Source organism: Salvelinus namaycush, chromosome 26 (assembly GCF_016432855.1).
Source record: "Salvelinus namaycush isolate Seneca chromosome 26, SaNama_1.0, whole genome shotgun sequence".
In the NCBI taxonomy this organism is placed as follows: Eukaryota; Metazoa; Chordata; class Actinopteri; order Salmoniformes; family Salmonidae; genus Salvelinus; species Salvelinus namaycush.
This window is the reverse complement of record NC_052332.1, coordinates 12,891,455-12,907,381: the sequence shown is the minus strand read 5'-3', so window position 1 is coordinate 12,907,381 and position 15,927 is coordinate 12,891,455. Positions and strand designations below refer to the sequence as shown.

At 45.4% G+C, this 15,927-nt stretch overlaps 1 protein-coding gene across 1 annotated transcript in view; it reads right to left on the bottom strand.

Moving 5' to 3' along the window:
* The window catches only part of LOC120021882 (tenascin-like), a 41,134-nt gene extending 26,937 nt beyond the window's left edge, over positions 1 to 14,197 (bottom strand). The window contains exons 1-12 of the mRNA XM_038965723.1: positions 13,714 to 14,197; positions 12,037 to 12,845; positions 11,029 to 11,667; positions 10,881 to 10,950; positions 10,194 to 10,457; positions 9,757 to 9,872; positions 8,731 to 8,884; positions 7,450 to 7,719; positions 7,059 to 7,244; positions 6,758 to 6,847; positions 4,867 to 5,130; positions 638 to 913 (exon numbers count right to left, since the gene is read on the bottom strand). Coding sequence (XP_038821651.1) covers positions 638 to 913; positions 4,867 to 5,130; positions 6,758 to 6,847; positions 7,059 to 7,244; positions 7,450 to 7,719; positions 8,731 to 8,884; positions 9,757 to 9,872; positions 10,194 to 10,457; positions 10,881 to 10,950; positions 11,029 to 11,667; positions 12,037 to 12,845; positions 13,714 to 14,197 — 3,622 coding nt within the window. The remainder of the gene's footprint in view (positions 1 to 637; positions 914 to 4,866; positions 5,131 to 6,757; positions 6,848 to 7,058; positions 7,245 to 7,449; positions 7,720 to 8,730; positions 8,885 to 9,756; positions 9,873 to 10,193; positions 10,458 to 10,880; positions 10,951 to 11,028; positions 11,668 to 12,036; positions 12,846 to 13,713) is intronic.
* Between the last annotated feature and the right edge of the window lie 1,730 nt (positions 14,198 to 15,927).

Genomic DNA, 15,927 nt, shown 5'->3' with positions numbered 1-15,927 from the left:
GCAAATGAGCTATCAAGGTTAATGACTCAGTCTATGAGGATGGGGGGGATTTATGGTATAAGGATGAATGGACGCTGTTTAAGGTGGTGGGCTGTTGGTTGTTTTTCTTTTGCATTTATTGCAGCACATCAAAACTCACCACAATACATCTAATGGGAGGAGGGGAGGGCTTCATGCACGAAATGTGAGGATGGGGCAAGGAGAGACAGGGTCAGGTTGGTCACTTGCGGGCAGCTTGCTTGTTTTGGTTAAAGGGTTTGTGTGGGTGATGCCCAGCACCCTGCCCTGTGGTGACAAGACTGACACAGTGGCTGGTGGGTAAGAATGGCACATGGCATGGTGTTGTTAGAATGGAACATTGTCATTGGTGATAAAAGGCAAAATTGAAGGGTTATGTCAGTGATCTCACTTGCTTGCTAAGTACAGTGCTGTGAATGCTTAAGTGTGAAAGGAAACAGGCAGAGGTGTGTGTGCGTGTGTGTGTGCGCGCGTTTGCGTGTGTGTGTGTGGCTCACCACAGATCCCAACTAGAATAGAAAAAAACTGATTAAAAGGCACAGGGAAGAAAGATTTTAAAAAATAAGAAAGAAAGAGCGATAAGGACAGAACCCTGGGGGACACCTCCATTCGCAGGTACCTGTAGTGACTTCGGTATACACCGGCTCCTGGAAGGAGCCCTTGTGGAGCCCGTACAGGCCAATCCTATACGAGGTGTTAGGACTCAGGCCAGAAATGCCCAGGCTGAAGGCATCACCAGACAAGGTGAGGTTCTCGCTCTCTAAACCTTCCTGTAAGTTTGTCACCTCAATGACAAAGCTCTCAAACTCCCCGTCCTCGGGAGTCCAGGACACATTGAAGCTGTCCCATGTCACGTCAGAGACTGTGAGGTTGGCCACCACAGGCCTCAGGTCCTCTAGTAGAAAAACAGATCATGGTAGAGTCAATAAAATATATATGTGAAATATATCCTAAATAGATTTTTCACATCATATTGTATATGCCATATACAGTATGTTATATTGACATATCACATCAACTATACAATGTATTGCAGGGATTAAACTGTGATGTGTTTCAGCAGAACTTTGTTAGTCAGTTTTGATGACACGGAACACATGAATACAAAGACAGGTGGATGAATCAGATGATGGATGAAATGAATACGGATGGGATGGGATGGAGAGAGCGAGAGATGACCGATGGCTATGGATGTCTATAGCAAAGAATCACTGCTATGTGTACCTGTATTGACATAAGCATAAAGAGGCAGAGACTGCTCCCCCTCCAACTTCCCATACAATGAAACCTAATATCATGTCCCAGGGGACAAGCCTTCTATTTGGGCCATCTTGGCACTTCCTGGTACCTTGGTCACATGAAATTGTGCCATCCCTGACAGAGCATTCACCTCCACCAAAAAGCTATCAACGGCTTCATCTGGGGTTGACCAGGCGGTCCCCTAGAATCTCCAGGCTGGAGCTGGAGCCCTCTGGTTCAGGTTCAGCCCCAGATAGGAGGTCCCCTGTGGAGAACAGAGATGGAGGTCCCTCTGTGACCAGAGGAGCCAGGGGAAGGACTGTTGGATGAACAGCTCCTGTGTCAGGAGCTGTCGCCTGAGCACTTTTGACATTCAGAGCGACTACATCAGGAGAGGTAGACTTGGGTGCTAAATCAAAGTACATCCAAAAGGATTAAAAGTGTAACCTGTAACCTCTAGAGGGCAGAAGAAAAAAAAAGAGTGGTTAACCTGTGTGAAGAAGATCTGGATAGAAGAAATAACTGGTGGAGTAAAAGCTGAAACATAAATAGCCACACAAACACAATTACAGTAACAAAAGGTTCATTACCTTTTGACTAACTTTCTCCTATTGAGGTTTGGAAGTGATAATTCTCCATTCATCACCATTTTCTCTCTATGGCACTGTGCAGGTTCATTTGTCAGGGACCATAAACATCCACATGCATCAGAGACGTACATTTACACTGAGCAGCTAATGCATTAATGGCCCCTGAACGAGGGCCATTAATTTTTGAAGGTTCTGAGTAGTCCACCGTAGTGACAGTACCCAGTACACTTCAAACAGATGAAGAAGCCATGCACTGCCAAAGTTATCCTACGGCTTTGTCTGCATTCCAATATCAATACATACAGTAAGCACTATGTGGTATGCTAATGTCGATATTGGAACAGGACCCTGGTCAAACACCATAGGGTTCAATTTGAGAGTCTTGTTGCTGCAGGACCTGTACAGTTGGTTCAAGATGCAAAGTACACTATAACATTATTCTTCGCAAGCAATACCATGAACATCTGTGGATGAAAATGCAATGTGAATGGGGCGCAAGCAATGACAGTGAAGTGGATGGATTTTTGAGAACTTGGCATATACCTACAGAGCGCAAATGGTTGCTTTTAAAATTGCTACTGAAGGAGTAAATTGGTGTGCAAATGTAGTCTAATCAACTTTTCTGAATGACATGCTGATCTGCAGGGAAACAGTGGTTGTGACCACTGAAATAGCCATTCCGGGGAAGACGGGTTTTCTTAATGCATTTTCTCTTCAGCTAAGGTGTCAACTTTTCTATTTTCACAAGGTGTTTTTAAACAACCCATATGTATTGATGCCCTGCAAATTACAGCATTTACAATCACGGTATGCATTGCTATATTTGCTACACCCAATTTTAGTAAGATCCTTCAACTGAATTTCTATGGAATAGAAATGGCATGGATTCCTCTTCATAGTTTGAAAGCAACACTCTCTGTTTTAGGAGTGCCATCCTCAGCATGCAAGAAGTGACTAGATGGAATGAAGCCAAATGGCCATTTTGTAAAGAATTGCCATGCGTACTGTCTGCTCTAATGCAGTTTAAAATTGCAATACCATCATGCAAAACATGAAAGGCTTGATTTTGAACTTCGCAACTCTTTCGTTCAAATCCTAACTTTGTTATCCAGGTAGACTTAAAATGAGAGATCTTTCAACAACAAAGGGATATATATCATACTGAAGGCATGCAGCCCAAAAGAAAAGCACACAGTATACCTGTAACTGTGACTGCTTCAAGTGTCAAGGATCTTTGCTTCCTCCATAAAGCTTTACTCAATATTCAGTGGATTCCCTCAGGCCTCGAATTGTAGAACTGGTGGCATCTCCACAGAGATGGACCTCTTTTAATACCCATAATCCCAGATTGTCTCTACATTCTACAACATAACTATCATAGACAACATGTGCCTTTGGTTCCCACGAGAATTCAAATCCTTTGGACGTTACAACTGAGACCGTCAGATCTGCCAGCTCATACTCGAGCTCAACCCCATCCCTGAGATCTGTCGGTCTGGGTTTGTGGCGTCTAACGACACAAAGCTAATGATATTGTTCTCCGATCATATGACAGTGGTAAACTCAGGGACCGGGTTGGCTAAATAAAATGTTAAAGATGCCTCAACAGAAACAAAAATGCACAAATTCAGATAAGGGAGCTTTTAGAGGTTGTGTCTTACCGCACTGTTAACTTCTGTGTATTACTGCACTGTTAGCCTCAGTGTCTTACTGCACTGTTAGCCTCAGTGTCTTACTGCACTGTTAGCCTCAGTGTCTTACTGCACTGTTAGCCTCAGTGTCTTACTGCACTGTTAGCCTCAGTGTCTTACTGCACTGTTAGCCTCAGTGTCTTACTGCACTGTTAGCCTCAGTGTCTTACTGCACTGTTAGCCTCAGTGTCTTACTGCACTGTTAGCCTCAGTGTCTTACTGCACTGTTAGCCTCAGTGTCTTACTGCACTGTTAGCCTCAGTGTCTTACTGCACTGTTAGCCTCAGTGTCTTACTGCACTGTTAGCCTCAGTGTCTTACTGCACTGTTAGCCTCAGTGTCTTACTGCACTGTTAGCCTCAGTGTCTTACTGCACTGTTAGCCTCAGTGTCTTACTGCACTGTTAGTCTCAGTGTCTTACTGCACTGTTAGCCTCAGTGTCTTACTGCACTGTTAGCCTCAGTGTCTTACTGCACTGTTAGCCTCAGTGTCTTACTGCACTGTTAGCCTCAGTGTCTTACTGCACTGTTAGCCTCAGTGTCTTACTGCACTGTTAGCCTCAGTGTCTTACTGCACTGTTAGTCTCAGTGTCTTACTGCACTGTTAGTCTCAGTGTCTTACTGCACTGTTAGTCTCAGTGTCTTACTGCACTGTTAGCCTCAGTGTCTTACTGCACTGTTAGCCTCAGTGTCTTACTGCACTGTTAGTCTCAGTGTCTTACTGCACTGTTAGTCTCAGTGTCTTACTGCACTGTTAGTCTCAGTGTCTTACTGCACTGTTAGTCTCAGTGTCTTACTGCACTGTTAGTCTCAGTGTCTTACTGCACTGTTAGTCTCAGTGTCTTACTGCACTGTTAGTCTCAGTGTCTTACTGCACTGTTAGTCTCAGTGTCTTACTGCACTGTTAGTGTTGAAGGCAGTGCTGTCCATTTCTGCCCCCCAGTTAAAGTATGTTATAGCCTACATCTTCAGGACCGTTGCCCTTAGTCATTTTCCACATTCTTCTGTCAAATATTGGTATGTATCTGAGAAAGAGCTTGTGTTCTGACATATGTTTGGATTGGTGAAGTATTGCATCCCAAGCCAGAAGAGCAGACATCTTTCTTTATGTTTCTCTTAGGATTATAAAATGCAATTCAAAACTGTTAGTGGGTGCAACAGGATCCTTACATTTAGCACTCAGCATGTTGAATGTTTCCCACCTGATACAATGGTTTTATCCATGCCTGGAACAGAACTAAAACTATTTTCTTTACGGATCACCCACACATATTTGTGCCTTGCAATATGAGGGTGGAGTCAGTTGTAGAGATCCTATTTGAACCCTCACCTGTAGATGCGGACAGGGTTACGGGTGTGCTCTTCTTTGAGCCCCTCTCAGCGACCAGGGTAATGGTGTACAGCATGCCGGGGGTCAGGTTGTTCAGGACGTAGGTGGTGGCAGTTCCAGGGACCTCCACCTCCTCCCTTCGACCGTCCCTGGAGATGTACACCAGCCTGTAGATGGTGATCTTGGCTCTGGGTGTCCTCCACACCAGGTTCATGCTTGTCTCTGTGGACTCGCTCACTTCCAAGTCCTTGGGCCCATCGAGATCTGTGGGGGAAAGTGGTCAAGTTTTCAATCAGCAATGATCAAGCCTTTAGTAAACTCATAGGATAGTGAAAGGCAGAACATAATTTTAGTATTTCAAATGTGGATAGGACAGTTCTTTCATATTTCATTCTCTTCTATCATATCTGCTCCATGTAGTCCTGAGGTTTTAACTTTCTTTTTACAAGTTTCTGTGCCAAACCACTTGGAAATATCAGAACCTTCAAAACCATAAATGTTTGCCTCACATTGTTGCCCAACTTTCACCACCTACATCCTGACCAACCTGACTAAACACATCCCTCTGCAACTGGATCCTGGACTTCCTGACTGGCCGCCCCCAGGTGGTAAGGGTAGGTTACAACACATCCGCCATGTTGTTCCTCAACACAGGAGCCCATCAGGGGTGCGTGCTCAGTCCCCTCCTGTACTCCCTGTTCACTCATGACTGCACGGCTAGGCATGACTCCAACACCATCATTAAGTTTGCCGATGAAGCAATAGTGGTAGTTCTGATCACCGACAACGACGAGACAGCCTATAGGGAAGAGGTCAGAGACCTGGCTGTGTGGTGCCAGGACAACAACCTCTCCCTCAACGTGATCAAGACAAAGGAGATGATTGTGGACTACAGGAAAAGGAGGACCGAGCACGCCCCCATTCTCATCGACGGGGCTGTAGTGGAGCAGGTTGAGAACTTCAAGTTCCTTGGTGTTCACATCACCAACAAACTGATATGGTCCAATACACCAGTCGTGAAGAGGTCACGACAAAACGTATTCCCCTCAAGAGACTGAACAGATTTGGCATGTGTCTTCAGATCCTCAAAAGGTTCTACAGCTGCACCATCAAGAGCATCCTGAATGGTTGCATAATTGCTTGATATGACAACTGCTTGGCCTTCGACCACAAGGCACTACAGAGGGTAGTGCGTTCGGCCAAGTACATCACTGGGGCCAAGCTTCCTGCCATCCAGGACCGCTATACCAGGCGGTCTCAGAGGAAGGCCCTAAAAATTGTCAAAGACTCCAGCCACCCTCGTCATAGATGGTACTCTCTGCTACCGCACTGCAAGCGGTACCGGAGCTCCAAGTCTATGTCCAAGAAGCTTCTGAACAGCTTCTACCCCCAAGCCATAAGACTCCTGAACATCTAATCAAATGGCTACCGAGACTATTTGCATTGCCTCCCCCCTCTTTTACGCCGCTGCTATTCTCTGTTATTATCTATGAGTAGTCGCTTTAATAACTCTACCTACATGTACATATTACTTCAATTACCTCGACTAACCAGTGCCCCCGCACATTGACTCCTTACCGGTACCCCCTGTATATAGTCTCGCTATTGTTTTTTTACTGCTGCTCTTTAACTACTTGTTACTTTTATTTCTTATTCTTATTTTTTTAAACTACATTGTTGGTTAGGGGCTTGTAAATAATAATTTCACTGTCAGGTCTACACCTGTTGCTTTCGGCGCATGTGACTAATGTAATTTGATTTGATAATGATGTGTTTGCATTGAAAGTTGAATCTACAGCTGCAGAGTGTGTGTGGTCACTGTGGTGGTGGGTATTTGGACAGCTGTTGAACAGTGGCTATCCTATGAGAATGTGTTGATGTATGCTCTCACCGGTGGCTGCGTTTGTAGTGGCAGGAAGGCTCTCCCTCTCGTTCTTCACTGCGGTCACACCAATCCCGTATTCTGTACCCGGTTTCATTCCTATAATTGGGGAGAACAAAGATGGATTAGACTACCTGATTAGTTTCAGTCCAGTAATCGAGAAGAACATAGGTGGATTTCAGTACCTGTTTTGATTGGCATTAAGAATAACAGTGTTGTTATTGTCATAGCAAATCCTAACGTGCGAAAAACCCTTAAACCTTCTACTGACATAATTGCATTTTAGGATTTGGTCATGGTTGACCCTCACCAGTGATGGTGGCCTGAGTGTTGTCTCCTGACCCACGGGGGAACACCTCCTCGCCATGGGAACCCCCAGAGATGGGGCTGTACTTCACCCTGTAGCTGTCAACATCTGCCCGGCTGTTTCTCCACTCCAGTGTGACGCTGTCGTCTGTCTGGCCCAGGGGCTGCAGGTCCTTGGGGGCGTCCAGGTCTGTAACAATGCAAGAAGAAGAAAGGAGTATAATGAGGACTGTTTACAGTCAACCCTTGATAAATCCAAACATGCACTAAACCAAAGCATGCTGTTATCAGGAACACTTTAAAAAGGGACTTGGAAATGGAATTGGGACTGTAAAAATGTTGTTTAATCAAACAGAGTTTACACTTATCAGGATTGGATATAATCATGCCCTTACCTGTGGTGAATATCTCAGAGACTGGCTCACTGGTGGTGTCTCCCCTCCTTGAGATCAGGGACACCTGGTACTCAGTGTCTGGGCTGAGGCTGTCGATGCTATACTGTTTGTCTGAGGTGGAAAGGTCCACGCTGGTCCTCTCTGTGGGCTGGGAGCTGGGGCCATAGGACACAGTGACACCGTCCACCTGGGCCACGGGCTGGAACCAGGTGACCAAGCCTGAGCAGTCCGTCACGTCACGCACCTCTACCTGTCTGGGGCCATCAATCCCTGGGGGAGAGAGACAAGGAGGATGACCGATCTGTGCATAGGCTGTTATGTTCTATGTGTATTGGACAATGATCCCATGCATTTTTAAGTGATCACTTAGGGCAAAAGACACAAGGACACATATTTTAAATACATTTAAAGACCGGTACAACATGTTATAATTATGGCATAACAAATGTCATTAAGTTTGGTTACTCTGACTGCTTGGTTGTGATGTCACTGTTCTGTGTTCTGATAGGACCTTTGATATGTTCCTGTATTTATTTTCACAGGAGAAATTGCTAAATTCTGTGCTGTGGTGACATCAGTGTGTGATATAGGCCATATAGGTTCATATAGCCTAAATCACCGACTCTATTATTCATTATTCCTGAAAACTGTGCTGATCTTAAGTCTGCAAATACATTATGCAGAAGTCAAAAGGAGAAGATATTTACAGGGTCCATCCATCATGGAAGAATTGTAAATTAAATGAATTTTCCATACACAAGGAGGTAGTTCATGCTAGAAAGAAATTCCTATTCCATAAATTAAGAGGAGAATTTGACCCTAATGTATGGAGTAACAGTGTGCAGGAACTGCTACGGTAAACCCCCGTCAAGAGTTTATGGCAGGGCTCCTTGAAAAATACAAAGACTCTATTGCAAAATGTTGGTTGGCCTGAAATTCAGCGTATTTCATTCAAGCAAAAAGGCTTACATTTAACTGTGTAAAACAACAATGGGAGTTTAGCCACTTTTTCCATATAGACCTAATACTATGACTGAAAGTTAAATTGGTCTATTCAGTTGTTCCTCTGTCTGCTTGTGTGATTTGTGAGGTGGAAGGATTTTCCTTATCTAACCCATGGGATATGTGTAGTCGCCAGGATGAATGGGAGTAGCCTGGTCCAGATTCATTCATGTAAGGCATGACAATGTCAGAAGAGTTGAGTTCTCAGCTGGGACATGCAGATCTACACCAGGCTGGGAAAAAGCACATTACACACATTCAAATGTGGTGTAAGCTTACTGGTGGTAATGATTTTAGTAGACTGAGGTCCTCTGGTATTGTTCTTGATGATGCCCACTGAGACCTCGTACTCCTGACCAGGACCAAGCCCGGACTGCTCATACATAGTCTGGGAGGATGGAAGGGTTGTCAGGATCTTCCCATTCTCCTCTTTCTGAAAGGTCAAAGACATATACGGTTTTAAAACAACGCTACTTCTGGAATCATACATAGCCTACTTACATACCCAACAGTCTGAGGTAAGCCACATCAATTTTTTCTTTGGATCAAGGAAATAAATCTTTCACACAGTTAATGTTGACTTAAACAATACCAATTATTACAATATTTCATTTTTTGCAGCGGAATCTTTTGTAAGTCTTTGATTGCTTCACATAAGAATGCTGCAAACAAAGCCCATTTGGCCCATGGTGATAGTGATTGAGTGCTGATCATCGATTACAGGTCCTTCCATTTTATGTATGGGGACAATAAAGCCAAAGTGCACAGGAGAATGGGTTAAGGACAGTGAAAGGAATAAACACCACTGAGAATGTCCTGGCATCCCGAGACCTCCCTGAGGAGTATTAAAACGAGGTTACACAGCCCTTCGTAAAAATGTACTCATGGACAATAAGAAGGGATTTATGGTTTATGGTTGCACAGACCTTTGCCATATTGCAGCTAAGCAGATTTGTGATTTGTTATTTTCCATGTACCGGTTCACATCAACATCATTGTGTAATGTGTAAAGTACAGCACACTTTGGTAGTGTGATGGCAATTTGTGGTTTGTTGTGTGTGTTAAATGTTTTCCTTTGTTATTCTGAGTTAGATGAATTGAAAGCTGAACTGACCTCAACCCTGATAGCTATTGCTACTTTGCTGGACACGATAACTAGCCAAGCATGCCAAGATCTCACTAAAAGAGCAGCTTGTGCAGATCTGCTGTCTTGTCCCTAAGGTTTAGGGAAATCCTAGGCAAGACCTAGCAGGGATCGCTTGCATAGAGATGGATAAATTGCCAGAGAGAGAAGGACAGACTCACCGTGTTACGGACATAGAGCTCCCAGGCATCAAAGGGAATGTCCAGCTGATCCCACAACACCTCTACTGAGGTGTCCCTCACCGATTTGAACTTCAAGCCATCTGGCTCTGGTAGATCTGACAGGACAGAGTGAGACAAAGGAATGTATTATGCCTGATGCCAAAATATTGTACGTCGAGACAGTGTGGGGTTTTAAACGTTGTGAAGCATCAATGAAATGTAGTTGTTGTTTTTTTTAAATCGCCTATTCTAAAAGGAAAGCCTTGTGTTAATATTGTGCTGTGAAAGTTCATCCACTGTACCGGATAGCATTTTGATTATGGTTAATATGTGCTAATGGTCTTTTCCTGACAGTCCAAAGAGGACCGCATTCCCATGAACGCAGGCTGCTCAGCGAAGTCTTCAGATCTGAGCTCCATTAAGAAGGTCTGACCTACTTGTGGCCACCCTGGCGCTGATTGGGATGCTCTTCTTGTTGCTGAGGATGGCATAGACGTTGATCAGGTACTCGATGCCGGGCTCCAGCTCGCTGACTGTGGCAGCAGTCTTGTCTCCGGGCACTCTGAACTCCTGGTACAGACCCCCAGGACTAGTGGGCACATATGCAATCAGATACTCTGTCACCAGCATCTCGTTGTTCCAGGTCAGATCCACTGTCTCGGTGGTGACCTCTGTTACAGTCAGGTCCTTTGGAGGTGAAACTAGAGAGAGCGAGAAAGAAAGAAAAAGAAAGAGACAGGAAATAGTTTGACCTTTCTATTGTCTCAGACACTTGGTTTCCCATGCACTCATCCGCTAACAGTCCTCTACACAAAGAAAATGCATTCCCCAGACTTACATATGGCAGTGGTCTGGACTGCCAAAGATCTTTGAGACAGAAATACAGACTTAAGTGCACAGCTTTTGGAATCAGAGGAAATCACAATGGAACTTTTAATCCTTTTCTCAATCTCTTTCAATTTTTTAAAAATGGTTTTCATTATTTTGGGATTTGATTCAGTTTTGGATTTAATATGTCATTCAACAAGCACATGGAAATATCAAACAGAACAATTACTCAAATGAACTGAACTCAATTATCCACACATAGATTATTTTTCTTAGTTGAAAGAAACCGTTCTTACCTTCTGAGCAGTCTTCTCCGATGTATCCCTCATCACAGAGACATTGTCCATTCACACAGCGGCCCATGTCCTGGCAGTTGTTGAGGCAGCTCAGCTCTCCACAGTTGTTTCCCATGTATCGCTCCTCACACATGCACTTCCCATTAACACAGTGCCCCCTGTTGTTGCAGTTATCAGGGCAGGTGAGTTCAGAGCAGTCGACACCCGCATAGCCCCCCAGGCAGACACATTTGCCATCCACGCAGTATCCCCTGTCCAGGCAGTCATTGGGACAGTGCTTCTCAGTGCAGTCTTCCCCTGTAAAGCCCTCGTCGCAGACGCACTGCCCGTCAACGCAGCGTCCGCGGTTCAGGCAGTTGTTGGGGCAGCTCAGCTCGCTGCAGTCCTCACCGGTGAAGCCAGCATAGCAGACACACCGGCCATCCACACAATCTCCACTGCCATAGCAGTCTGAGGGGCAGATCTTGATGCTGCAGTCCTCACCACCGAACCCTTCATCGCACACACACTGTCCGTTGACACAGCGGCCCCGGTTGAGGCAGTTGTTGGGGCAGGAGAGCTCAGAACAGTCCTCTCCCTGGTAGCCTACATTGCAGACGCACTGCCCATTGACACACTGTCCCCTGTTATGGCAGTTGTTGGGGCAAGCCAGCTGGCTACAATCCTCTCCTTGGTAGCCAGCATTGCAGATACACATGCCATTGAAGCAGACACCTCTATCGTTGCAGTCACTGGGGCAGGTGAGCTTAGAGCAGTCCTCTCCAGTGTAGCCAGCGCTGCAGACACACTGGCCGTCCACACAGAAACCATTTCCCAGGCAGTCGCTTGGGCAGGTTTTCTCCCCACAGTCCTCTCCGGTGAATCCTTCTTCGCAGTAGCAGGTTCCATTGACGCAGCGGCCGCGGTCGTAGCAGTCATTGGGGCAGATGAGTTCGGAGCAGTCGTAGCCCGTCCAGGGCTCTTCACACACACACTCCCCGTCCACACACTTTCCATGGCCTAGGCAGTTGTTCAGGCAGTCTGTCTGAGAACAGTCCTCTCCAGTGTAACCCTTGGCACAGACACAGACCCCACCAATACATTGTCCGTTCCCACCACAGTCCACTTTGCAAACCTTGAGTGAACAGTCGTCCCTGCCAAAGCCCTCAAAGCAGACGCACTTCCCATCCACGCAGCGACCTTGGTCCTGGCAGTTGTTGGGGCAGGAGAGCTCAGAACAGTCCTCTCCCTGGTAGCCTACATTGCAGACGCACTGCCCGTTGACACACTGTCCCCTGTTATGGCAGTTGTTGGGGCAAGCCAGCTGGCTACAATCCTCTCCTTGGTAGCCAGCATTACAGATACACATTCCATTAAAGCAGACACCTCTATCGTTGCAGTCACTGGGGCAGGTGAGCTTAGAGCAGTCCTCTCCAGTGTAGCCAGCGCTGCAGACACACTGGCCGTCCACACAGAAACCATTTCCCAGGCAGTCGCTTGGGCAGGTTTTCTCCCCACAGTCCACCCCGGTGAATCCTTCTTCGCAGTAGCAGGTTCCATTGACGCAGCGGCCGCGGTCGTAGCAGTCATTGGGGCAGATGAGTTCGGAGCAGTCGTAGCCCGTCCAGGGCTCTTCACACACACACTCCCCGTCCACACACTTTCCATGGCCTAGGCAGTTGTTCAGGCAGTCTGTCTGAGAACAGTCCTCTCCAGTGTAACCCTTGGCACAGACACAGACCCCACCAATACATTGTCCGTTCCCACCACAGTCCACTTTGCAAACCTTGAGTGAACAGTCGTCCCTGCCAAAGCCCTCAAAGCAGACGCACTTCCCATCCACACAGCGACCTTGGTCCTGGCAGTTGTTGGGGCATTCAGACTCGGTGCAGTTGGGTCCCTTCCAGCCAGGCTCGCAAATGCAACCGCAGGTGTCAGCTCTGTAGTTGCCACGGCCATTGCAATAAGGCTTGGTCCCCACCTCACCTAAAAGAGCAGAGTTTAGAGATTATAACCCTCTGAATCATAATCCCTATCTTCCCCCTTTTCACTAAGACATTTCATTTTAAAATATTGTAATCAAGTCAGGACTGTAATCATAGACAGGACACCCAATGATGTTCTGAATAACAACCTACAGTACTAATCCGTACAGAATATGTCTATGCCTCTATTCCACTCTATTCCACTCCATTCCCTTTCTCTGTGGTGTAAAAGAGAAAGCACTGTTAAACCCAATCCCACATTCGATTCCATTGACACTTCCTAGAGGTTGAGTAAAATAGATGTGCCTCTGAAGGAAGGAGAGGTGATGTGACAGAGTAGAGAATGACGGAGGACTCTAGTGCCAAAAAGTCCATTGTAGCATGGGCTGTGCCATTCAAGACATTCACCATTTTGAAGTAGTCAACTGGGTGAGACTTCCTATGGGATAAGGAAGGACCACATAATTCCATCCAGGTCATCAGGAGGGATTAGCCAATTAATTATACTTGTGAGCAAACATTCCATAACTGCAGGTGGCAGTAAATCAATAACACTGGCTTTATAACTGTTTAAACACACTCCAGGTGGCAGTATGCACCCTTTCAGTTTGTTTACCAACTCATAGAAGTAGGAGAAGAAGACCATGTACTACTTCAAAATGGTGATGGCATCAATGGCACTGCCCTTGTGCTCACAGGTGCCATAATGGGACAGATGCCATATTGGGACAGATTCCGTAGTTTTCCTTAGTTTTGAGTCTTCTATCATTCTCTATAGGTGACATTCATACTAAGTATGCTAAACTAGGAGAGGGGATGAATGAGCCAATCAGAAGCTGGGGGTGGTTAGGTTGACATGTATACAGTACCTGTGACTGGCTGAACGCTGCAGCAGCCAGCGTCTCCACTAGCGCATTGATCTCTCAGCGTGGACACCTCTCCCTCCAGCATCTCCAATCTGCTCAGGAGGTCCTTCAGATCCGGGAGCCCATCAGTGCATGCACACTCCTGCTGAGGAATGTTAATGCGGTGAGTGAAAACTATCTGGTTCTGCCCATCCAGGGTATGTTCGGTGGTGCGGAGGCCTGAAGGTGGAGCTGCGTCCTGGGGCTTGAGGCTGGTGCTTCCTAGGGCATCCAGGTCCACTGAGCATAGTGAGCCGGAAGGGACGTTGATGTTGTAGACGTGGTTGAAGACCACTGGTTGGTCAGCGCTGGTCAGGGTCACATTGTTTCCGCCAGGGGTGGTCAAGGTCGCCCGTTTATGCCTAAGTAAATTTCTCACCAGCCCAGCCTGGCAGAGGTTGAGAAGGAGAGTCAGGAAGACACACCCTAAAAAGCTTTTAGTACCCATTTTTGTCTTTCTCAACTGGACTCCTCGGACAAGCTTGGAAGTGTGGCCAAATCTGGATAAGTGTAGGGGCCCTGGAAGGTAAACAAAAAGACATTGAGTCAAAGACAGCCTCAGTAATGCACGTGGATAACTACATTTTCACACAGTCACTCTGGGGAGACGTCCATGACTGTAAAATTTGCAAAGGCAGTCAATAACCTGTGCACTCTGTGAATTACAAGATGGCAAAATAGGTCAACAAACCTAGTCAACAAAACTTTATAACTTCAAGCGTTCAGACTAACGCCTAACCCTCAGTATATTTTCCCGCCCAGAAAAGTGACCATACACTTACTGTGAGCCACAGTAAGCCATTGAAAGTCTGTGCATTTGTACCTAACCCCTAATATACTATACATACTGAAGGTTGCTTTTGCATCACGGGACGTCTTTGGAGAATTTATGAAAAATGGAGTGTCAGCTGGATGTTAAACGATTGTGATTAACCTACCCATAGCACTCAGGGTAATTGCGGCTGGTAATTGACTTCACAGCACAAACTGAGCTCCATGTAGCCATTAGACCTTGAAAGAGTGTCCTACAAAGCACCATTTCCTTGCATCAACAATTATATATATATTTCAATATATATACACTTGGCCTATGTTTTTGGCCCTCTGAACCCTTGCTACGTGTGTTCCTGTGCAATATATTTTGTGTGCAGTCCGTTATGGCCACACTGCCCCACCGAGATTTGAACCTGCTTTTTCTCACAAAACAGTTCAAGACAAGATAATATGTTTAACATATGCAGATATATATATTGTTATTACTAGTATGGCCTCACCCTACCTGAGCCCTAAAATAACTTTCCCCCCTGCTGAGCCAAAGACCCTGACCGTTTCTAGTTTTATGTTGCACCTCTGTACCCATCAAAAATTAATATGTAGCAGGCATTTTCACAGCAAACAGCTAAATATACAGTGAGCTTCAAAATTATTGGAACAGTGATACATTTTCCGTAGTTTTGGCTCTGGACTGAAGCACTTTGGATTTGAAATTATACAATGACTACGAGGTTAAAGTACAGGGTATTTTTATTCATATTGGGTGAACCGTTTACAAATGACAGCACTTTTTGTACATAGTCCCCCCATTTCAGGGGACCAAAAGTATTGGGATAAATACACTTACCACAGGGGAAAGTATTCAGATCCCTTGACTTTGTCCACATTTTGTTACATTACAGCCCTATTCTAAAATGTATTACATTAAAAAAAAATCTCATCAATCTACACACAATATCCCATAATAACAAAGCAAAAACAGGTTTTTAGGATTTTTTGCAAATGTACTCAAAATAAAAACTGAAATGCCTTATTTATATAAGTATTCAGACCCGTTGTTATAAGACTCATAATTGAGCTCAAATGCATCCTGTTTCCATTGATCATCCTTGAGATGTTTCTCAAACTTGATTGAAGTCCACCTGTGGTAAATTCAATTGATTGGACATGATTTGGAAAGGCACAGACCTGTCTATATGAGATCCGACAGTTGACAGTGCATGTCAGAGCAAAAACCAAGCCATGAGGTCGAAGGAATTGTCCATAGAGCTCCGAGACAGGATTGTGTCGAGGCACAAATCTGGGGAAGGGTACAAAAAAATGTCTGCAGCATTGAAGGTCCCCAAGAATACAGTGGCCTCCATCATTCTTAAATGGAAGAAGTTTGGAACCACCAAGACTCTT